Source organism: Cariama cristata, unplaced genomic scaffold (genome assembly GCF_000690535.1).
Source record: "Cariama cristata isolate BGI_N322 unplaced genomic scaffold, ASM69053v1 scaffold6387, whole genome shotgun sequence".
In the NCBI taxonomy this organism is placed as follows: Eukaryota; Metazoa; Chordata; class Aves; order Cariamiformes; family Cariamidae; genus Cariama; species Cariama cristata.
In genome coordinates, this window is record NW_009626015.1 from 17,767 (window position 1) to 42,860 (window position 25,094).

Below are 25,094 nucleotides of genomic sequence, written 5' to 3' on the forward strand. Positions count from 1 at the left end.
TTTAAGCAGTTGAAACTCACTTAGAGCATGCCCAAGAACCTGTCTCAATGCTTTCATCCCTGACTGTTTCAAAACTATTTGAAGGAGTCTGAGCAAAAAATGCTGTAGTTACCCGAAAATGAATCTAATGAGTGAACCTTGTGCTTTAAAACACTTTTATCATTATCTCCAGTGAATGCAGTTTTTGTCTTGCAGGTTGCTATTGAGTTGCATACAACTGCTTTATTGTACGGAGAATGCCTTGGTGTGTTAGATTGTTTTGGGTTTTTTTTTTTCCCCGTTTCTTTTCTGGTGTGCTCACCATTTCCAAATAATTTGTGTTTAAAATCACAATAGCTGTATAGCAGTTGGATATCAGTTTAAAGGCTAGTTTAGTCTAAAGGATTGATGAAATTAGGAAAGTTAAGACAGGAGGAGGACAAAAGGGTATATATTGGTTAAACCTATTAAGCAGAGGGTGGGAGTTACAACACTTATGGTCAGCTTGAAAATCTAGTTTAATCCCCTATTTTAAAAAGTAGCCATTCCTAAGTGTAGTAAAAAGATCTTCCCTTGTTTTTTGGCAAATTAATTTAGGATCCCAAAATGTTTCTGTGGTCTAAAGACAGCAAAGAATTCTATGTAAAATGAAGCAAAATGTGCAGTAGAAAATCAACATGCAATTAAGAAATGGATTCACAAGGGAGACCCTTTTCCTACAGAATCTGCTCAGCCACAGAAAATGAGAGCTGAAAATCTCACAATATACCTAGGACTCATTAACACACACTGCTAAGCTTTATACTGTGCAAAAATGAATTATTGCTTTATTGGAGCACCCTAGATTATGTAACTGCACCTTAATGGAAATAAAATAGAGCATAGGATTTCCAGTGTTGCCATTAGCAACAGTTCTTTTATTAACTTCAGCCTACATTCACCTCCTGAAACAGCCACTTCATTGAAAGAAAAGCCTGTGGGACAGGTAATGCAGACGATTGTTAATGCAAGGTGAATCAGAGCTTTTGGGATATATACTGAGAGTGACAATGAACATACTCTTACATCCCATCCTAGTAATTTTTAACAAAATCAGGAATTATAATACTTGTAATTCCCTCTTAAAATTTCTTTTTTAAACATCCATTGTCAGCTAGCATCTGTGCAGTCGCTATCCTGAAATTGTAGCTTTAACACATATTTCCGTATTTTCTGGAAAATATGGAAAATATCCACATTTTGGGAAGTTTCTCAGCCTGATTATCTAACAGACAGGGTTTTTTTTGTAAAAGTGAATACAAAATTGCTGACTATCCAATTCAGGAAAGCTTTCCTGTACAGCACAGAGGTTAAGCTGGGACTGTCTGAACTGCTGGATTACTTGCTCTCCTGAAACAGGACCTGTTCAGACAGTAACAGTTCAGTATTGGATATAAATGCTCATCTTTCCTTCCATCTTTCTTCAGTTGCACCCCAACAGTGTTTCTTTATCTATCTTAGCCCTGAAATTGTGATTTTGTAATCGAGTGGATATTATTAAAAGCCTAGAAATTCCCCCACACTTTCATATTTGGTGAACTAAAAACCACAGATTTTATATTCCCTGAAATGTCATTACCAATTTTTTGAAGAAAAGAAATAAGACTTTTTAATTAAAGAAATAGCTGTTTGTACAGGGAAATATTGAATTTGTAAGTACTACGATCAAATAATGAATTCCATTCAGGCATGTTTATATATCCTGTAATATCTGTGGTTTTCTCAGCTGCCACAAAATCGCTATCATAAACACAGAGAAGTCAAAGTAAAATGGGCAAACACAATCCTGGTATGATTCCACTGGCTGAAATGTATTTTCGCTGTTGCTTAAAGTAACCCCAAATCTGTGCTATTGGCTTTAAGTATAATCTGCCTGAATCTAAGTCAGCCACAAACAGAATTTAGTTGTCATCAAATGGTAGAAATAAGCCTTTGTCTTTAATTATGGCATATTTTTTTTCCTTCCAAATGAAGTAATTTGTGACTAAAAGCTTAGCCTTTTCTAAAATGCACTCTTTTATGAACTGGAAAAAAACAGCTTCTGCACGCTTTTTCATTAAAAAAAATCTCCATCTCAGCACTGAGGCTTAGGGCAACTTCAGCAACCTCCTTGCTGCACCCACAGGAAAGTAGATGTGTTGCATGATGTATTACCAGCTCACAATAGTAGCCTTGCAAGTAAGATTTTGTAACGACCATGCTAATAGCTATGGGAAACTTCTGTGCTCCACATAAACAAGAAATCCTCAGAAACCTTGGCGGACTCAAAGCAGGCTGATTGCTTATGGAGTTAATGAAACATGCCCATTCAGAGTGCATTACAGGAGATCACAATCACAGTTACTATAAAGCAAATGTGTGTATTTACATGAAGATGAACTCCAGAGCAATTAAAGCTGTATGTAGCTGCTTTTATCCCAGAAATATATTATTACCACAGAGCAGACTAATACTTCCTTTTTCGTTTACAGTTGTTGCAAATTTCAGTAATGTGCCTACATCAGTGTCCCTTTTTTATTTAAACACATCTGTAAAACTGAGGCAGGCAAGATGTCTACAGATTTTACCAATCAGGAGAAAACATGCCATATTTCAACTGATATCCATGGAAGTCCATAATGTGTTGAGCATTAATTAACCAGGTATTTTGCATTAGTTAATATTTTAAAGACAAGATTGGTCTTTATTTTTCTCTCAACCTGGAAAGAAAGTGTGCATTTGTATTGGGGCAAAATAGTACCTTTTTCTCTTTTTCTGGTCTTGTAATGTACCTTCTGGCACATCTATTACTGCAGTCGAATTCTTCATAAATGAATATCATGCAATTCAACTTCTACTGAAAGCTATCCTATTGAATCGTAACAATCCTGTGACATGAAAGAAGGTACACCTCACTCATAACTTCAGTAGAATTTAAGTACATGTACTTAAAATCACAGCTACTTCCCTCTTACCTGATAATATCTTTCTAGCATTAAGTGGTTATTAGATAAAATAATCATAGTCCAGAGCTCAGAACTCTTCCAGCAAGTAGCCTAACCATGAGTCTTGCACTCCGGCCCTAAAATTGAAGCCTTTTTTCAGGCTGTGGTCACTTAATCAGTAGACTGAACAGCAATGTCATCTAGATAGTCTTTCAGCAGCAGGGACAGTTGCAAGATGGTTGTACACACAAACCCCTTGATAGAAAATTGTACCTGTATAAAGGTATAAACACCAGTAGAGCATTATAACAAACACTATCACCATTCCTAGTTTAGAAGAAAGGTGTCTGCTTTCAGAAGGGATCTTCATGCTGTCAGTCCCAAGTAAACATGTCCTTTTAGCAATGAGAGAGGTACCTAAGCCCACAAGAGGAATAGTTATAGCATCTTCTTGTCTTCTGTGCTGAGTCTTCAGGCTTTCTTGTAGATTACCTGGCTGCTCAGAGCGTGCAAGTGGATGTTTGTGTTGTCTCTTGTATTTTTTCGTCTTAACACCACTCTGTAACAAGATATCTAACTATACAGCATATGTAGCAAAAAAGAGCCAAAATATGAGGTTTTGAAGACTTCTGTCAGCCTGAAACTATTTTCATGAACTGAAGAAGTCTTAAGGATACTGAACACACGCTTTTCACATCCTGAAATGATTTCTCTGTGTGTGCATAGGGTGGAGGTGGAATAAGGTCTATTTATACTAATCACGGAAGACTGATCAGCTTTTAAGAGCACCCAGCTATCCCTCCAAAGCACTATATCATTCTTATTTTCATAGCATTTGATTCCCCACAGAAGGCATACTGTGCATTATACTTTTTCATTCTCACTTTATCTCTTTCTCCTTCAATAACAAATTATGTTTTGAGGGAAAGGATGATCCTGTAGTAAAGATGCTATCTTAAAACTCAGATATGTAGGTTTGTTTCCAGAAGACATTTGATTCATCATCTGTGAATTGAGGATAATGTTGCTTTTTCTACTTTCTAAGAACCTTGTGAAAATGAGTCCACTGTGGATAGAAAGGTATTCAGATATTATGAGGATGAATGTTGTGGAAGGAATTAAATGTTCTCTGTTCTAAAACAATCGAATGAATGCCAAGCAGTGGCAGTGTGAAATGAGTGAAATTAAGCTCTAGCTCAAAACAGGTGTTTTTCATTCCCACAGTTCATTGAATCTGACTCTGATTTTGATGTCAGATAATACACTGTCATTCGTTTAGCTGAACCGAATCAAATCATTATTACGAAGTGCTAAGTGATCTGCACAGTCACATTTTCTAATGTTATTTGGCACACATAAAATAAAAATAGTAATAAAAATTACTTATAAAAATAACTTCCAGTACAGAAAGGATACTAATCACATCAGTTACCAAAAAGCAGCAGGAGCACATGAAATGGTTGACATGGCTTTCCGGATCCTACTAATCTCTTTTCTTCTAAAGGTATTCAGATGATACTTAAACCTTTTGCTGAAAGCTTCCATTACTTTTTAATGGATGTTACCCTTTAAACAAATTGTTTTAAATCCCCTTGCTTGAGAAAGACTTCAAATCAAATTATATATTCAATGCTGCTTTTTTGAGCTATGTCCCACTTTCTGTTCTTGAAGATGAGGAAATGTTTTTAATCTTTTGTAAAATGCGCAGCTGACTGATCTAATTTCGTGGTCGTTTCATACCACGGGGTTCTATTTGTTGCTATTTAATGAGTTTATTCTGCATGCACGTTCATTTGTACATTACATGAACAAATGGATGTAAAGTAAATGATTAGTTTTTACCAACCTCAGAATGTCAGTAAGGCTGTCTGTATTAGAATTACATTATCAACTTTTAAAAAGCATGCTATTAGGACTTTTTGGAGGACAGTACTTTCATAGGGAACTGCTATTCAGTCAACCACCCACCCCCAGCTCGAAATGCAAACATGGAAAGCCAATCTGGAGAAAAGCATAGTTCTTTGCTATTTTTGCATGTTTTAATTTAGGCCATAATCCAAAAAATATTGAAGTCAATCTAGAAGCTGCTTTGGCTCCACTGGGCTTTTTGAGCAAGCTTCAAGTGTGTAGAGAAGGAGTCATTCTATTTCAACTGGAAACTGAAATCATATCATTGAACTGAAATTGAAGAAGAGGCTTCAGTAGGCTCTACAAAGATTTTATACCAAGTTTTGGAAGTGATTACATATACCCACACTTTTCAGAGGGATTTACTGTGAATACTCCTGAGAGCTTATACTAATTCAGTTATTAAATCATGACTTCCTACTTACAGGAGTAGCTGAGATGCTGCATCAGTGGTAGCACGTTCTCACAGCAAATGGAGGCACAGACACACATCAGTGGAGACAAGCTGCTGAGGAGCAGGGAACGTTGCTTCCACGAGAAGCTGCCCCCACCTGACTGTGGTGTGCTGGGGCTGGCCGGCGGTGCGGCACGGCACTGCGCACCCTCACTCCCCTCATGGGAGAATTTCATACTTGTACTCCATTGCATGATATCGATATGCCCAAAAGAATCTGAGCAAAAACTCAGCTCCAAGTTCCCAACTATCAATTCTGTGATTTACTCAAGGAAGAAACCTCCTTAACTGGGAGAAGGAAAGAGGGTAGCAACCATCCTCCTGTATATCTCTGTAACAACTGACAGGTAGTCCCAAATTCACTCCTTGACAACTTCCACATGCACAGAGGCATAACATAGGCTTGACATTCTTCCTTTTTTTTTCTTTTTTTCTTTTATTGTTGGAAGAGGTGTGTATCAGAATTTACCTAAAGGATTTTCAGCAGCTCCAAGCAAGAGCATTGGTGTCCTTCCCTTTAACTTGTTCTGACATTGTAACAAATTGACACTCCATCAGTTTGCAAATGATCTGGTTTTCTTTTTCAGAATCTAACAGTTTCATTACGTGGGAATCATTGTTTCCCAGCCAAATACATAAATGATGACAAGACAACTTGCAACATACAATAATGAAACATGCTAGTTCTTTTTGCCATATTTTGACGTGAATTTGAGAGTTTGTTTACTTCAAAAATCAAAGCAAAATTTTAGGAGTATGAAGAAGAGAGAAAAATGGGTACAAATGTAATACAGCAAGCCCTAAGAAAATGTTAACTAAAATTCATAAAAATTATGTGGTGTTTTATGCCTCTACTGTAAAGTCTGTGCAATTGTGTTATTCAAGGCAGTTGGGATATATCAACTAGTTGTATATCGTTAATTTGTGGATTTCTCCTCAGGCATTTCATATCCTCTCAGTTTTTACCATCTGCCAATGAATTATAGCTAGAGATTGGCTGGCAAATCCAAGCACTGTATCTTTTCTATATGTTCCTCTCAAGCCTTCAACGCTATGAACTTGTGTGGTGGATAACATCTGTTTGCCTGGGCTGTTTAAGTTTATCACTTTCCCTTAAAAATGCGGAGGCCAGCTGGAGAGGCTGGAGGCAAAGGAAGGTCACTGCTTTTCTGAGGGACCCCCCTGAGCCTGCTTTTTGTGGGAGGCTGGAGAGATGCAGGCTGCTGGCACCACAAGTGGCCAGAGGAGCTAGGTTCCCTGGGCTCAGATGGGGTCCCTAGTCCTCACATGGCAACAGCCTCAAGGAATTTCTGCAAGCAAAATTTACTGTATTGTTCTCCAGGATTTCATCTTGACATAAACACTTGTCCAAGGAAAAATCTTTAGCGTACAAAATATCTACTCAGGTATCTGTCTGTCTATCAATGCATGTAGAAGTAAATATACACTGGCATTAATAACACTGTAGGGGTTACATTTTTTAATTTTTTTTTTAATTAGAAATATTACAAATCTACACGGTAGAGATGACTGCATAATTAGAATATCAGTTTGGAATAACAACGATTTAATTCGAGTTGCAGCTTAATCATGTGTAATGGTCGAGGAGCTCTAGATACCAAAAATGTGTATTTTCATTCCAGGCCCAACAGAACACTGGATTCTGCATCTTTTGATTTTGGTTACTGATCAGGAAGTGGCCATGATTTCAGCTCTTGCATCTGAATTTTCACCTCCCTTAAAAATTTTGGGGATGTCTGAATGCACCATGCTCTATTCCTTATTTCCTTCCCCCTGCACTTACTACTAAGCTATTAATAATAGTTCATCCATGCTTGGTATGCATTTTTAATTTGAATAGCACATGTTAAAACGCATTCAGACATGAGTGATTTGGATGTTACTGACATAATTACTGGCTTCTATTAGATAAGCAGTGTATTATTTTAAGAAACATAACCATCTATGCTCATAACGGACTTTCTTTGGGATGTACAATACACAGTTAATAATTTTGAATGCAAATATGTTCTCAAGGCAGGTACATGAAGATATGCCTGGCTGGAGAGTCTTAGGATGTTGAAACAAGGAAAATTAAAAATTAAGGCAAATTCCATTGACAGAGAAAGACAAGTAATGCCTTTTAACTTCTGACTTTTAGCTTCATTCATTTAATCAGTTTCCTTTTAAATTACTTTGAGAGGAAAGCGCTCTTTTCCACTTTTGCTGGCATGGAGGTAAGAAGGCGGTTGCTGTGGATGAACCTGGATGTGATGCATCTCTCCTGCATGGAGCGTCTCTCTGCTGGGTTCCACCCAGCCCAGCAGGGAGGCGGGGAGCGAGTTATGCTGGCGGCTCACCCTGCTGCTACTCACCCACGGCCTGCCCCACTGGATCCACCTGCTTCCATAGCTCTGCTGCCTGCTGTTTGATCACTCCCTTTCATCACAAAATTCTCTTTATTCCAGCTATATTAGTAGTATGGGAGTTTGATTAAGTCTTTTTAGACTTACTTGCCTTTATAGAGTCAGACTTTCAGCTATGTTAACTCAGGACATTTAATGTAGTATAGGCTTTGGCCAAACATCTGTATTCATAAAAAGGATTTTGAAGAAATGGCTTATCCATCCACTCAGGTTGAGGGCAACGTCATGTCACATACATATTCCTGAGACTGAAAACCTCCTATGTTACAGACAGGGCCTATCAGCACTGTAATCACCTTGCTTGGGTAAAAAGAGTGAGTCAGAAAACATTGAGAGTGGTAGAAACAACCAGTGAAAATCGTTTTCTTTAAAGGGGGGTGTATATGGACTAAAGCTAGTCTAGGGTATCAGAACTATTGCTGTCAAGCAGGAAATGGCACTACTATCACTAAATTGAAAGGTCAGCTCTGTTGGAAGTGCCAATTACTAGTAATGTATGAGGTGGGTTTCTCAGTCTAATTGGGAAATATTGTTAAAAGATAGTAGAAATCATGTGAGTGAGTTGTGAACTTTGTGTTCATCTAGGCGAATTACTGGGGTGGATTCCTAAGGCAGATGGGGAAAATGCTTCTAAAAAGTGTGATATATGTCTTTTGGGCGTCAGAGGCTTGTTAACGGCCTCCTGCCTTTGTCCTGAGTTTATTGTACCAATATAAAGTTTAAAACTGCTGATGAAGGAATTCCTACAAACTTTAGGAAATAATCTTCGCACAATGCTTTGCCACACCATGGGCTTCCACAGGTGCCTACTATATTTCAACCTATAATTTTCACATGTGTAAATGGAGAGCAAAGAGAAAGTGCTATTAGTGGCTCTACTTGGAAGAGATTGCAGTTCATCCACCACGGACTCTTTACACCGATAATAAATAATATATCATACATGCTCACAGCGAGTATTAGATTGCCTAGAGCAGCAGCCTCTAGTTTTTGTCTGCCTCTTGGCCTGTAGATCTGTAAGGTATTAAGGGCGATTTTTCTGTCCTTGCTTTTTTTAACCTTGGTAAATTCCTCTGGCCACAAGGATTGTCAGAGAATTAAAAAATCAACAGCTCAAGAGATACTTTTTGCCAATAAACTACTACATGTGGACTAACAGCCCAGGATACAGCACAATTATCTTTCTGTGATAGTGTTACATGAACAAACTCAGTTTGGTCATACTGTTTTGTGGTATTTCTCCAATACAAAGGCCTTCTCCTTATCTACACCTGTCATCATTGTGCACCACTCTGAAAACTTTCCATTCAGCTCACGACACAAAGATAGCATGGCCTGTGAACTCCTGATGGTGTTTTAAGCTCACTTTAGTTCCTGCAGAAGAGAAAGAGACTGTGCCCAAGGTCTGACTGCCTTTGCTCATCACTCTTGCCTCCTGCACTCATAGAGGCTCCTTGATGAACCCTGTGCAGCTGAGGACACGAGGTGCCCAGATAACAAAAAGGACAAAGCATATTTCTCATAATCAGAATTTGAAGGCACAGTTTGATCTAGTACTTCTTACTTTTTTGGCTGTAAATCTTATTAGTCTTGTTGTAAAATTGTCCCAATCACTTTCTTGTTTTGTCTCTTTTCACAGAGCGATGAGGTTTTAACAGTCATCAAGGCAAAAGCACAGTGGCCTGCCTGGCAACCTCTAAATGTGTAAGTAAGGAGTAGCATGTCTCAATAGCCTTGTGTGGAGTGTTGGCTCATGGACCACTCTAAACTCATTGTCTCATATAATCGTTCACTCTTGTAAAGAAATAATCTAAAAATATTTTGATAGATGGGGTTTTCATCTTTTTGTTTATTTGTTTGTTTGTTTTTTCCAACAACTGCTTCTCTTTCTTTCCTCTTTAGCATCTCTTCATTTTTTTACATGCTTTGGTTCACTAACTGTTACAACAGAAGGATTATTCCGTGGAGTTTGTGCCTTCATTGAACAATGTTTTATTCAGTGCTTGCTCAAATACATTGTGTATATATATAGTATTTTTTAGCATCTTGTGTCACACACTGTGACAACGCACTGTGTTCAATACAGCAAATCCATCCATCAACAAAAAACTCTTAAAGGACCAATTCTTTAAAATGCTTATCTGAAACACTCTATGATAGCATCATGATCCTGACGGTAGTATAACTATGGTTGTTTTACCAAGTGAGACTGCAAGCTAGCTTCCCAGGATCCTAACTCTGAGCAATCTGGCAGTCAGCAGAAAAGAGGACAAAACTCTTCTTTCAGGATACTCTTGAATTTACTGGTTGCCTTTTGAGGGGGGTGGTTCCTGCATAACTTATCTGTGCTTGACCCAAAGTGCATACTGATTATCCAAGCCCAAATGAATGAGACTTACAAAAAGTGACTAAAGATGAGAACCCAGTATAAGGGGTCACCCCATCAGCTGAGAGTCAAATTAAGTCCTTGGAGAAGGAGGACAATTAGTCTACTGCCAGACTGTAGGGACCAGGTAGTCCTGTTTCCTCCGTAAAAAGTATGAGGGAAGCAGTTAGTGGAACACTGTCTGGTTTTGTCATCTGTATTTCAGAAAGTATGTGAAAATTTGGAGGTTAGTCAGAAAAAAAACTGCAAAAGAGTTCAGTTTTCAGAAAACATCCCCTACTGTAAGAGGCTTAGAAACTCTTAAGCAGTTTAGGACTTAAGCTATTCAGTTTATCCCCTCCTCCTCTAAAAGAAAAAAAAGGTTAGGAGGTGAGCACGGCTGAAATAGTGAAAAGATTTCTGATAGCTGATCCCTCTTTAATCTAGAAAAAAAAAAACGACTGTGAAATCCCTCGTAGCATGGAAGCTAAGGAAATGCGTGACAAGGAAATTCTCACTAAAGGTATGGGAAAAGGCTTTAACAGTGTGACTAGCCTTCAGAGCAGCTTACCTGAACATGAGATGGATTTTTCTGTCACTTGAATATATTTTAACCCTGAGATGGATTTGTAGGGTGTACACAGGAATTGTAGGTTAGGCTTTTTTTTGGCTGGTGTTATGCGAGTGGTCACTCAAGGTGACAGTAATGGCATTCTTTATTTATGGTCTTATTCCCCTGAAATTTTCAGTATTTGGATTTGGTAGTGTTTGCCATGGAGTAGCTGTCAATAGCATTTTTTTTCCTTGCTGCCTTCTTTCTATTCACTCCCAATTAATACTTTAAAATGGAAACTTCCGTCCACTTCTCTGTTCTACTACAGTGAGGTCTCTGACTGAATATATTACATAACAAAAATCAAAGCTGAATAAAGTATGTTACCCCTGGTCATAATAGCTAGTTTAATACAGCACTGAGAAACTTCACAAAAAAAGTTGAGAGTGAACAACTCCAAACACTTTCTAGGCATATTCTTTCTCAGGCATGCCTGCAAATGCTTTTGCAACATCCTCCAGATGTTCTACCAGTCAATTCATACCTTTTCTATATGGTAATTCTCACCTTACAGTAACAACAAAAGGAATAAATCTTGGTATTTGTGCTGTCAAATGCTGTGCAAGGGTTCCCCTAATAAATATTCCTTCACTTTACAGGTAGTGTTACATTTTTGGCTTACAATTTAGATGAGATTTGTGCAAGTATTGGATAATGACTCCTCAGGATAAACATTCGATCTATTATTATGCATAACACCGCCATCTTACTAATCAAGAATTGACTAAAAGTCATGAACAACCTTCTTTTGCATAATCATTAGATATCTATCTAATGTATAATATGGTGTGACAGTGGTGCCAAAGTGGCGTTACAATGTGTCATGATAAGCACAGCCTAAAAACCTTCCTGAATGTGTTTTACAACAATTATAAAATGCATAATACTAGTGAGCCAATTTACAGAGGCCTAAATTCAGCCTGCGCACACTTCAAAGTTTACCTCCTGATTCCATAGAGTGATTTTTATTGCTAACCCTATCCAAGTTACAGTACCAAGTTAGTTATGGTGATTGCACTTAAAATCAGAGGGAGGAGGGGAACAATTACCTCCAAAATATGTGAGAGGGCTGTAAGAGTGTTAATCTCTTTGCATACCCTTGTGGAGAATCCAGGATGAGGCACCGTAGACACGGGGCTGCCATGCCAGTGAATGCGGTATCTGAGAGCAGCAACCCACGGCTCATGGGGCTGGAGTGCAGGGACACTCACATAGGTGGTGGCGGATGCTGTCATGGAGGGGAGACTTACAGGCTCAGTAAGTGCTCGTTGCAGGCACCAGCTCAGACCCATTCCTTTTAGGGGAAACCCGAGAGAAAAGAAACCAGGTGGGAGCACGCACCGAGGCTCAGCACAGCCCTGGGCACCAGCCCCACTGCCCACTCAGGGTAAGCACCAGCCGGGACGGGCGCTGTGCCTGCCCCTGGGGCTGCCGAGTCCTCTCCTATCTTTCCAAAACAGTGAGGGAGGCTGCAGCATCTCCTCTCCTTGCAGAGGCTGTAGCAAGGCAAGCTGCTAATTCTTGCCCGTGTCTTGAGAAGTTGATGAGCCCTTGCGTTTCCACACTGGTCACCTATAATAACGTGTGAGAGGATGGTCTTGGCCAGGCGTCTGTCACGGATTCATCATGGAGTTAAATGGCTTTTCTTCTACTCTGTCAATGCCAGTTAATGAGGCTGTGACTCCTGAGGCCAGTCGTACCACATTAAGTAATGTTTCAAGTTCTGTATAGACTGAGGCCACGAAATGCGTAAGTCCGTGTCTAAATCTGACAGTGATGCTGAAAGCCCTTGGTTCACAACACCAGAGATAAGAAGGGAGATATAATTGGGGACTTTTCTTTTGCTTAGGGAGAAGAAAATGGAGACTTCTCAGTGCAGATCCAGTGGGCAGAAAGTGCCTCCCCAGGGAGAGTTCTTTGGCTTCAGACATCAGTTCAGATACGTGAAATTACAGTAGAGGCTCAGACAAGTTTCCAGCCCTAAGCAGGGAAGGATACAATGACACTAAGTAATTTTCTGAAATGCTTTCTGATAATTACAGTTGAAGCTAATACACTTTAACATATTGTCATCTCCCAGTACAATCTAATGCTGTGGAAACTATAACCTGCCATACTTCACTGTTTGTTTTTTATCACTCCTCTCCTTAGTTCCTATATGTGCCTGCTCTTTGTCACTGTTTTTATTTTTATTTTTTTTAATTTCTATCACTCATCTTTGTTATCCTCCATTCAGTTTCTTATCCAGGGCACTAGCATGCCAAAGAACCTCTCCTGAGTTGTTGTATGCACAGTTAGTTTTGGGTGATCTTTGTGAACTACTTTTACGGTTGCCCAACCAAGAGAACAATACTGGTAGCATGAGGAGGAGTGCCTGAGAAGGAGTGCCAGACCAAGTTATAAAACATTTTGCTGTTCTTAGGTTTGTATTACCACATTGTATGTCTGAAATTCTAAGTTTAAAGTACTCACAGGGAATGCATTCTTCCTTGAGTGTAATGATATCAGTATATAGCACACTGTCAAATGAAAGTAGTTTTTCTTATCTTGCTTGTATAAACAAGCGCACAGCTCATTGTTCCCTTCCTCTCAGCTGTGTTTCAGGCAGAATCAAATTTTAATTTCATACTCAGCTGCAAATCATTGACCTTTGGCAGTATAGAGCATAAAATATAGCAAATACAGATACTACAACTGGTATCCAAATCTACATATCTGGCACCTTTAAAATAATCTAGCAATGACAGAAGAATTTGGAGATAAAGAAGGCAAGACTTTTAGAGACAGTGTGCACCAAATTCCACAGGAGCTAATACCTTTCAAAATCTTGCCTTGAATTCCCTTCCCCCAAATATATGCTTTTTTTTTTCCTGTGTTCATTATGCCTTTATTTCAAATCCAGACACCTCTATTGTTATACTCCCCCTTTTCATTCAATAAGCACTTTTATCTAAATAAGAGCTTCCCAGGATAATCCACTGGAAGAAAATAAGCACAAATCCTGATCAGTTAGTCCCACTCTATAATGTGAGTTACAGAGCCAGTTACAAGAAGAAAGATGGGACCCTTTTGGGAGGTGTGGGGGACAGTCAGTTGTCAGGCGCAGAAGCAGCTGTCAATTCCACATCTTGGCATGAGCTGGATTGTCTTTAACGTGGTGGTCAGGGCACGTGCTGTTTTTACAGCTGCCTGTTTGTTCACGGTCACTATGTCTTCTGGGATTCCGCACCATCAGGGAAAGGCATTGTCATACTTATATCAGCATGTTTGTCGTGATGGTTAGGGAGTAGGAGAAAGCAAATTCTTCAGGTGGATCTCTGATTTTCCAAAATGGCAAGACTCCAAGCCAAGATATCACATCAGAACAAGTAATATAATTTCACCATATAGTTCTCAGATCTCTGAAAAAAAAGAGTGGAATCGAAAATGGATAGTTGGACAGGACTTACACATTAATAGACATCTCTCTGGGCAGTTTCTGACATTTCAAAAATCATGTCCAGTATAAGTATATGGCTTTTTCTTAATACAGGCAAAGGAAGAAGTAGTTGAATGGTAATTCTTGTGTCTAATCACTTATTTGTAGTTCATGTAAACCAGGAAAGCATTCAGCCCTATGCAACATTGTGGAATATGGACTTCCATGTACATGTAGCCTAACACAGATCAGACACAGGATGGAAATTATTCTCCAGTATGTCATGTATTCCATTATTAAACACTTAGACCTTATAATGGTACAGACAGTGCATCTTTCCAAGTATTTTCATGTGTTCATTCCGGCTTTTCCTGATACATTCACAAGCATTACTTTTCATACTCCTCTCATTTATTCTTTTCTTTTACACAAAACCACCACTGCTTTCCAAACTTTTAACCTCCTTAATCCATTCATAGTTACAACTAATGCACATTGAAGTGATAAGCATTTTTCTTTATTATAATTCTGAACTATTTGAAGTTTGGAAAATTATCCTCTCCTTCCTTATGTCTCTCCTGTTTCCATTTCATCTCCCCATGTTGTTTGCATGAGTGGTCATGGTCCTGTGCTTCTCCTGTGCCTCTTGACTGTGTGCAGAGCCTACTCTTTTTCTCGTCCATTTAAGCAGCTCTTCCCCATTTATTTGGAGATGACCTGAAAACACTCTAGCAAGCATTCAAAAGTGAAGCTTAGCAGAAAAGAAGGCCTATTTCTTTATACTTCAGATGGATAGAACTATTCAGTCCAAACAGTTTATAAATTAGTACGGTTACCTGATCATCCCCTACAAATTATCCCATCAATCCCCTTCCATTTCAAGTTTTACATGTCTTTGATATCTTATCTCTGATTACAAAGATATTAGGGCTGTTTTTCCTGGTTTGCAAGGAGGCTATTGGAAAATGCAACAGGATATTCCCAAGTATCTTTTTCAGCATGGAGAAAGAATGTGACTAAACTAGGCAACAAAGTAAACTGTTCCAGAAATCAAAGAAAGAGTATTCTACAGAAAGGTGGTGGGAAATGCAAAAATGCTCTTTTCCAACATGTTTGACTTGACAGATCATACTAGCCGGAAAAAAAAACTGCTGACATACTTTTTTTGCATTTTCCTTCCTTTATTCTTGAGTGAAAGCTCTTTCAATCTTTGCTTTCTTCCAGAATTATTCTGCCACAATTTGAGCAAAAAAATGTTTGTTGTAAGTTTTGATCCTGCAGCGAATTTGCTATGATCAATGAGTCTTCATTACAGCATTTGGGAATTAAAAGCCAAGCCACAGATGAGCAGGGAATTTCATCTGTTTGGGGTTTCAGTATTTTGTTTGTTTCTCATTTTACTTCTATTTTACTTACATCTTTTTTTTCTTTTTTTTACTTCTGTACTCTTCTGCTATTCTTGTGCCCATAAAACTTATCTTCCTTAAATTAGCCTCTATATTTAGATGATTGAATGATTACTTAGATGTTAGATAGAGAACCACTTAGGTCAGAAATGGAACTCTTTACTGTCTTCTGAAATGTAATAAAATAACTCCCTCTCCTCATCTTATGCTTTATTGTTAAAGATCTCAATTTATTGTGTCTGATATTCCACTCTTTACAACTCACACAGCCTTAAGGTAATGTTGTCTCACTGGCAAATATCCTGTGTAAAACTACCCAAGGTTACGTATACAGTTGCATACTTAAAACAAGTCTTCAGCAGTGAAAACAGCTTTAATAACAATTTCTGACTACATTAATGTTACTGATATTGTCTAATCAGTTCCATCAGATGGGAGAGAGATGAAACAAATGTTATCTGTGTAAACATGATGTGTTGCTGAACCTCTCTCTTGACCTTCTCAAATGCTGCAACTTCTGTGAGCTTCACAGAGAGGTTAATTTACAAAAGGACATTGCAAGCCATTTAGGCAACCATTTGCTGTAAACACCTAATTCTCAAACTTTCAGTGCCTGAAGTGTTTATGTACTTAAATAGCTATTAGTATCATTATTAAATGCATAAAAATGCAACCAACTTTCAGTGTTCCCAAAGCTCACTACATTTTCACAAGGGTGAGGGGACCTCTATTAGGCAACAGATCACAACCTAGCCATATTAACTTCCATAATTTAGTTGTTGCCCTGCCTGGATTATCAGTGAGGGCCTGATCTTCAAGTATAACTTTTAAGTCAGCCACACCCCCATATGGTCAGTCAAATAAAGGGACTTTATATATTTTATATATATAAAATAAAGGGAATTCTCCCCAATATGAAGACTGTCTTGGTACTTGGAAGGTCTAGGTTTAATTCTCCTTTCCTCTTGATGAGATTTGAATGGTAATGCCTATCTCTGAATGTAAAATTCAAACCAGCAACCTACACAGTGAGAGCCCTTTACTATCACATATCATGTTCTAGCTCAAGCCTTGCTATTTTGCATGGAATACTTAAATATTTATTAGCCAGAGAAAGCAAGCAGTCCCTGGGGTTTTCCCCTCAAGAAAAGGGAGGAGAAACAGAAGAGTTCTCTGAAGGAGACTGAACTCTAAAATGTTTGGTAAACAGTGAGTTAACCAGCTTTGTAAGATGGGGAAGGGTTATGTGTGGAATAAGTGCAGATCAGTTGCATGTTCTTGTTAATTAGAAATCATTCTGTCTTTATTTTGTGGCACTTAGGCAATGGCGATAGCTTTTTCAGTTCCCTGGCTGCCTTGGAAGAGAGACTGTTCCTGGCCAACAAAAATATTTTGTTCTATTTCCAGGTTTTTTGACCTGTTTTTTTTTAAACATCTTCACATTACTTAAAATAGACTGCAAGAATTAGGTAATTTGTGAAAAGAAAACACTTAATTTGTCTTCTTTTTTGACTGATATTTACTGAATTCACCTTAAGAAACAATGTTACTGTTCCGCAAAAAATGCACTTTTAAGGTCAATGCTAATTTGCATAGATCTAGTTGATTTTCCACTACTTGCTTAATTTCTCTGTGCTGGAAATAGGACAAAATTACGTACATTTGCATTACATTCATAATAATTGGAGTAGTTTTTTTAAAATGAAGATTTCAAGTAGACAGTTCCTTTTGTGCTGACCTATAAAATAACAATGTTATTTCAGGAATCTTTTTAAGATTTTCTGAAAAATCTTTCAGAAGTAATCTTTTTTAGTATTTATGTAATTGATCTTTATAGCTATGTATCTGGAGAATTTGATAAATTTATTTACCTATTCATCTATATGACTTCTCTATTTCTTTCTAAATTGCATATGTGGATAAAATGTACGTGCACATGTGCCACAACTAAAGCTGGCATTTTTCCTTTAATAAGACCTGTATTAAAAAATATCTATAGGCTATATTTGAAATCAGTACCTTGTTGTGCTACCTACATTTGGAGTAATTTGTTTTGGAGAGCTTAATGTGGAGACTGTTGGAGGGAAAATAAACAGATGTACAGAGTATTTCATGGCCTCAATCATGATCCTACTGGAGAAAAAAAAAAAAAAAAAAAAACAACACCAGATTTTTGTTTCTCCCTGTTTACTTGTTGCCTCTGATTTTGGTAAAATCAAGCTAATGTCAACAACTTGCTTATTCCCTTCTACTGTTAGTTTTGAGATGGTTCACTGCAGTTAGTTATTATAAATATTAAGGTTAAAATAATTTAAGCAGTTTATGCCAGCTACATTTTTAAGGCATTTCAGATAGGGCTGGTATGTGCTGAAATCCTGTGTGACAGCAGCACAGGTCTGAGACAGTCAGTCCAGAAAGAGCGGAGAAGGTGCAGTTGTGCAGCCTTCAGACAAGGTTAGCCCCCAACATGTGTTCAGAGTCCCTGGCACAAAGTCACATCAACACCTTTGCTGCCAAGTCTTGCATCAGTTGCTCCTTGAATGCACCGAAATAAAACCACCTCAACCACCTAAATGCTATAATTGCACCTTAAATGACCTTCCTGCAAAAATGCTTTCACTTTCTGTAGGGAATGCTACACTTTTTGTAGGGCCAGAAAGTACGTGATTTCTTCAGAGCCAATAGTGTTTGCTTAACTGTTTAGGAAATCCACGTAAGCAAAGTATGGTCCATTTAGTCGTGTCATTATGAAATTACCCACCTGTGTTTGCACAGCCGTTATCCCGGGGATGCTCTGTGCCGGCGAGAGGATGAGCTGCAGGGCTCATCAATTTCCTGCACCGCCTGGTTCGGCGTGGAGGCTCCTGCACCCCAAACCCCAACAGAAAACCTCTCTTGCTGTTTCTTCCTCTGGAGCCAGCCATTTGATGTGTCTAACTCAGAATCCCAATGGCAGTGCCCAATGTTGTTCTCTACTAAATCTATATTAATCAGCATTGAGAGGGGAAGATTCAAATCAATGCACCTTTCAGCTTTCGTAACACAGAGGTTTTAGACAAAAAAATAATGAAATGTCCAGAGGCCTAGAGACTAGAGACCTCACAACGTCTGTAAGTTGATTCTGTGAATTAGTCTTCCTAGAGCATCTTAAGGGTTGATAGAATTATTCACACAAACCACACCAAACTCCTTCATAGCATACAAACTAAAATTCATTGAAAAGTATCTACTAATTTTCTTTAATCAACTTCAACAGAGAAGACAGGGTTTTGAGTTTTGCAGTCATTCTAGTTCCTGTCCATCCACTTAAAATATTTCATACGAAATGAAATTGTACCTTCAGTTCTTTTAAAATATTATGTATTCACAAAAGTTCTGTTTTCTACCAGGTGAGTAAATTCTGAGATTAGTTGCTCATTTTCAGTTGATGTAACTGTTTTGCTGTTCCATTAAGAATGCTGCAATTATTTCCTGTCTTGACCTGGGATGCACTGCCCATAAATAGCTGATATTGGTATCAGAATGTAATTTATACAAATATACATTAGAAATTAGTAAATTATTCAGTTGCTTAATTAATCAAGTCCTCAGACTACCCAGCTGAGAATTAAAAAAAAAAAAGACATGTTTAAACACGCATACTTGTATTTGGGTTTAACTGGCATTCTGAATAGCAAAATACAGACTGAACTGCAATTAACCAGCTGTAATGGGCATAGTTTAAATTTTATTTGTTGTTTTCTCCAAAGTGATAAGAAAAGCTCATATCATAGTCCTTTAATTATCTATCCACTGTATATCATTAACATTTGATAATACAAATTGCTTATAAACACTGTTCCACCTAATGATTCGAAAAATAAATCATGCATGTATAATTTCACCTAGTGTGACTAAGAGTCAGCAGAGGGTTATGTAGCAATAAGGAAGCTTATTATTTATTGCTCCTTCTTATATTATAATGCTCATTTTTCTTGCATACATGTTAGACACCTTCTCCTAATTGAATGCTGCATTTAACTTCCACTTCCTCTGTACTTTTATGAAATTACGGTTCAGATATTTTCTTGCTTTACAAGTTTATATATCCTTCTATAGCTGCATTTAACCCAGTGAACACCTTATGACGTGCATGTGGTTGCATTACCTTTAGGTTTCTTAAGAGAGAAAACTGAGTGTAGTTAACTCTTCTTATAAGAGAAAAGTGTACTATAAAGCCAAGCAGTTGTTAAATCTTTTGGTGAGGAAAGGGTGAAGACATATGAAGGACTGGGACATTATTTTCATTAAGAGAAAATAATGTGGGTCACAGGGGCAACTATTTGTTGTACTGTGGGTGCAACCCTGTGACTTCGGAGCATTTACGATACAGTGGATCTTTGGTGGCTCCGTGTTTAGGGAGCTGGGGTGTGAAACGCGCACACGGAGGAGCTCACAGTCCTGCTCTAAAAACACCATGCCATTTTGGACACCAGTAATGTTACAATGGTACAACAGATTTTTGAAAGACTTTTTTTTTCCCTTTAATACAGTAGCAGAACTGTGAATAGTATGGCCCTTGCGGAATGTATTGCATATTGAATATTATATAGAATGCATTATAAAATTAGTAGCAGTATTACTGCAGAAGAAGCAAAACAGTACTGTAAGGCTCCACGGAGACATGATCTTTACTCACAAAGTTCAATATTCCTTCAATTTTAGATTATTTTCTTTTTAAAAAATCAATTAATATCCATACTACAGATAAATTCTTCTGTCAGTGTGCATGGTAATGCCATTACTGTTAGTTGATTTACTCCAAAGCCAAGGTGCAATTAATTTCATTGGTGTGTAACTATTCATTTAGCGTGTGGGACAACTTCATACATTTGACTTTCCTCATGTGAGCAGTTGCGTAAATATGATTTGTGTAAGTACAGTCTCTCTCTGTACAGTAAAGTGGATGGCACAAACAGTTCAAAAAGAATAACTGATTAAAAACAAAACTTAAATAATTATCATGCTAAGATAGTGTCAAATTTTTGCCTGAAGCAAACCTTAATGACCATTTTAGGGACTCTTGGTGGGAAAAATAGCTTATTTTGTTAACCACAGCTAATAGTTTACAATAGCAACACATCTTTGACCACAGTAGTGTGAACATCACTTGGCTAACACATGATTGGGAAGTCCACCATAAAAACCAAACTAGTCATTGCCATTATAACAGTAACATTACTGTACCTGATGTACACTGAATTCACAATAACATGATTTCAATCAGTAACAGCTGCATCCAGGAAAATAAAACTTCAAGCAAAGAAATAATTAAATTTCTACAAGCCTGTCTCATTGATAACAAGTCATCATGAGCAACTGAAAATAAAAGGATATAAAATTGCTAGTAGCTGAAGCATGAAGAATTGAAACAAAGAATAGGCTGATGCATTGTCTGAGTTACAAATTTATTCTCAGTGACTTGCCATAGTAATGAAGTGGGATGAGTGAAACGTGGTTATATTTGACATCTCACTGGATCTATGTTATCCTAAAAGAAAATATATTAGTTTTTTGCTGGAGAATTCTGATGTGCTTTTCTCTTGACAGATCAGCTGATTTAAATTTTGAGATGCTTGAAAGTATTTTTTAAATCCCTAAGTGGCTCTCTCCAAGTATAGATATGCTTTTATAAGAATAAAAGTTGTAATATTGTATTGTATGGACCATAATTTGCCTTAAATACGCACTCTGGGAATATTTTTAAAAGATTTTGTGAGGTATATCTTGTCTAGACTTAAAACCCTACGTCACTTCTATGGTGAGAGCATCACAACCTCTATAGTGTATGTATTTATAACCATAAGCGGTCTTCATAATGAATAGCTACCTAAGCTATCTACATCTGTAAGAAATATGCTGCAACAGGAGCAGCTCTGTGGAGTGAAACAGTGCTGAGGAGGTGACAAATTTTGGGGATGGGAGATTGTTTTAGGTGGCTGCTGCGCTGGTCGCATGGACCGTGGCTGCCTGCTGGCAGCAGGAGTGCAGGGGAAAAGCTTCAGGCTGGATTGATGGGAAAGAGATCAGGTCTGCGCTCCGAGATTGGTCTGGGATATGAACCAAAGCACAATGGGAAATTCACTTCAGAAGTGCACCTCTGGTCTCAACTAAAATACCCAATGTATACTTGTCCCTCGGTGCGCCTATGGGATGCTGCACAGTGTCGTGACAGAAGTCACTGCCGGCACAGAAGAGTAGAAAGTGATTTCAGGATTTGCCTGAACAAAGGGAGATAGCATGTTCAATCATTTTCTTGTCTCAGTGAATTTGACCAATGGAGTCATTTTTTTAACAAGGGCAAAATGTGGGAACTGTTACGTATCAATTATAATTGACCTTGTAGGCTACAATTACAGTACCTTGTTTCCAATTGGTTTAATTTCACTGCATGTTAAGTATTCTAATTGAGATTTTCATGCCAAGTTAGAGGAAAATAGAAAGTTTTACTTTTGTTTAGAATGTTATAACAGCTGTTTAACTACGAAGGTCTTGTATTGCCATCTTTTGGAAAAATGACTTGATAATGAGTCAGAAAACTCATCCACATCTGACCAAGTTCAATGAACATACAGATATCTCAATATTTCTGTCTTCACTTGTTAACCGCTGGTAGCTCATTATTTCTTCAGAAACTGCCCTTATTTGAGATGCCAGGTAAAGCATAAACAGATGAACAAAAATCTCACAAAAGCCATAGTGGAAGCCAGTAAGATGCAGTGAGAACAAAATCAGAATGCAGAGCTCAGGCTGATGGGGAAAACATTTTCGGACTGAAGCCCTTTGGAATGCAAACCAATTTGTAATAGTTAAAAGTGAAATATTTTGGTGAAACTCCAGGAAGTAGAGGAAAGGAGCACGTATGAATTGGCATTTGCACACTATATCATGGCCAACAGTATTACTCTTGCAAGAAGTAATTAGTTCCTGAATTTATATAACACATAGACAGATGTAAATGTGAAACACTCATTCTTTAGCAATTCCACAACAAGTGTCATTTTGCTTACATTAATTACAAGTAAAAAAAATTGTCTTGAAGTCCTAAAACTAAGAAACGGTCAAATTCCAACCTATTTTCTTGTAAACTAACTTAAATTATAAAATTATAAAAACTTATAAACCAACTCACATAAGCTAAATTAAGTAAAAGCTTTCATAGGAAATATAAAAAGAAGCCAGTTCTCAGAAGAAAAATACATTATCTGTTGAAGATAATGCAAGCACATCAGTTAAAGTGAATATCTTACTCAGATTTATGTATATAATGTTTTGGATAAGATCTCTTGTCATAGTCCTATATGGAAAAAATGCTTTCCCACAAAGCATTTGTTATGCAGTGATGGTGAAAACGCTTCGTCTTTTAAAAAAACTCAGGTTTCATGGTCAACTGCTCACAAGGGAATAGGAGTGTAATTTTAATAATTAATATTTCTGGGTTTAGACTTAAAAAAAAATAATCTAGTTAGACATAAGCTGTGGTAGTAACAATAAACTCTTGCAGAACTTTCCAGACATCCTATGGTATCTACTACTTTAAAGAGATATAGCCATAAAAAAATTGAAAATACCGTGTTCTGGTAGTTCTGTGCTTTTTAAGTGTAATCTTTCACTAGCATGGATGTACTATTTGAGCCTTATACTTAAAAGTCATATTAATTTAAGTAGTTCGATGACATGCATCCCAGGAATAGAATATGATGATAGCCTGCAAAGATTTCTGTTGCTTCCCTCCACCCACAAATATAGTGTTCTATAATGTATATATTTTTATTCTTGCATGGCAACATTTTATTTAGACAGTGCCACTACAGCATGTGTGTCTTTACTTTTTATTTCTGTAAATCTCTGGAGGTTTTTTTTCCCCCATAAATCCTTATCTCTCTTGTCATCTCCCACTGTCACATTGTGCTGTTTATCCTAAATGGGGTAAAAGCCAGTATCTGTCAATCCAGCTGTACATGAAGTTTCCTTCCACAAAATGACAGTATGGTACTAGGAAACTTATTCAAAGTTTGGAGATTTTGTGTACAAAATGAGAGGAATGAGAAGGCCAGACAGAGTCACTTGTTTCTATGGCAACACGATGGTGTGTCTAGCTCAGCTATTTTCTCCTTTTATGATTTTATAGATAGCTGGGATTAATCCAGTGACTTTTAATATTGTCAAAAGTAGAAGAATTCTAACCCCTGGTCTAATCAGAAATAGTAATGCATAAAGGACAATCTGATATACAAAAAAATATATAGGGAAAAAGTCCGTTGTGACTTTTGATAACATGAAGACAAATACATAAATCTCTCCGGAGCTGCGAAACAATTCTGAGTGCTTCAGCTTTGCATTTGGCTAACGGTTAAACTATATTTTAGGTCAGAAAATTTCCTGTGGTATATCATTCCTCCACACTGCTGATGTGCCGTCTTAAGGACCACCGTTTTCTCTAAACCATGAGATGATCCCCACTTGTATGACTTGGAAGTTTCATAGAAGTGTCAGTGAACTGCTGACAGCTGTATGCAGGAGTAATTTATGTTGAATGAGCAGTTTATACATCAGCAGAGCTAATCAAAACACTTTTGTTAAAAGGCTTTGACTTCAGAATTAAAGCTTTCATGTAAGAATTGGATCTAAATGGTAAATTTATGGTTTCACATTGAAAACAGAAAATCTTCCTAGTGTTTTTTAGATTTTTTTAAATATAAATTTTAAATTTTATCCAAAAAGCAGAAATATTTGTTTCACCAAAACCAAAAGAACTACTTGAAGTAAATCTCAGATGAAACACATTTTAAAAATCCATCTAAAATAACTGATATTTTTACTAGTTTTTTTTTTATAATTCATCTAAATTTGAGATTAGATGTGATTCACCTCAAATGTATGTATATATTTGGATAATTAATATAAGATTAAAGTGTTAAACATGAATTTCCATTGTGTTAATATTTTAGGATCTTAACAAGAATGAGTAAACCCAACGCCACATGCTGCCCTCGCAACTTGATTACTCCATTTTAATGGCTCTGCAGAGCTCCATTTAAATGAGAAAAGAATATATTCTCTTATTTTTCACAGAAAACAGGACTAAATAATGCTGGGTTGTATACTAGTGGTGCAAGGCTGCAAATTTCTACCTCTCCTCACACAACATCACATGCTTTTGTAAAGTACCATGTTTACCTGAATATTTGCATTTATAGTTATATACATTTATTAAGTGTTGACTAAAAAAAAACCCACAACGTAATCACAAAACTGCATCATGCTTATAAAAAGAATTAATGTCTTAAGTGTTATGTGTATTATTGAGACTTAGGGAAACGTCATTGTTTGGCAGATGGTCTGACACCCACATTAAGAAATTCATAATTCAATCTCAAGGAAAAAAAAAAAGGAAGAACATATGTGTTTGTTGGAAAAGAAAAAAAAAATTGTATCGATCATTTTTTTGTCGGAGTAAGCACATATGGCAGTTCCATTTTCTGTCACTTACCATTTACTTCTATTTAAAATTCAAATGTCA

General features: G+C 37.4%; 1 protein-coding gene across 1 annotated transcript in view; it reads left to right on the plus strand.

Annotated features, from left to right (window-relative positions):
- The first annotated feature begins 7,535 nt into the window (after nt 1–7,535).
- The window catches only part of LOC104164498 (spondin-1), a 32,469-nt gene continuing 14,910 nt past the window's right edge, over nt 7,536–25,094 (plus strand). Inside the window, exons 1-2 of the mRNA XM_009703839.1 lie at nt 7,536–7,730; nt 9,370–9,434. Coding sequence (XP_009702141.1) covers nt 7,536–7,730; nt 9,370–9,434 — 260 coding nt within the window. The remainder of the gene's footprint in view (nt 7,731–9,369; nt 9,435–25,094) is intronic.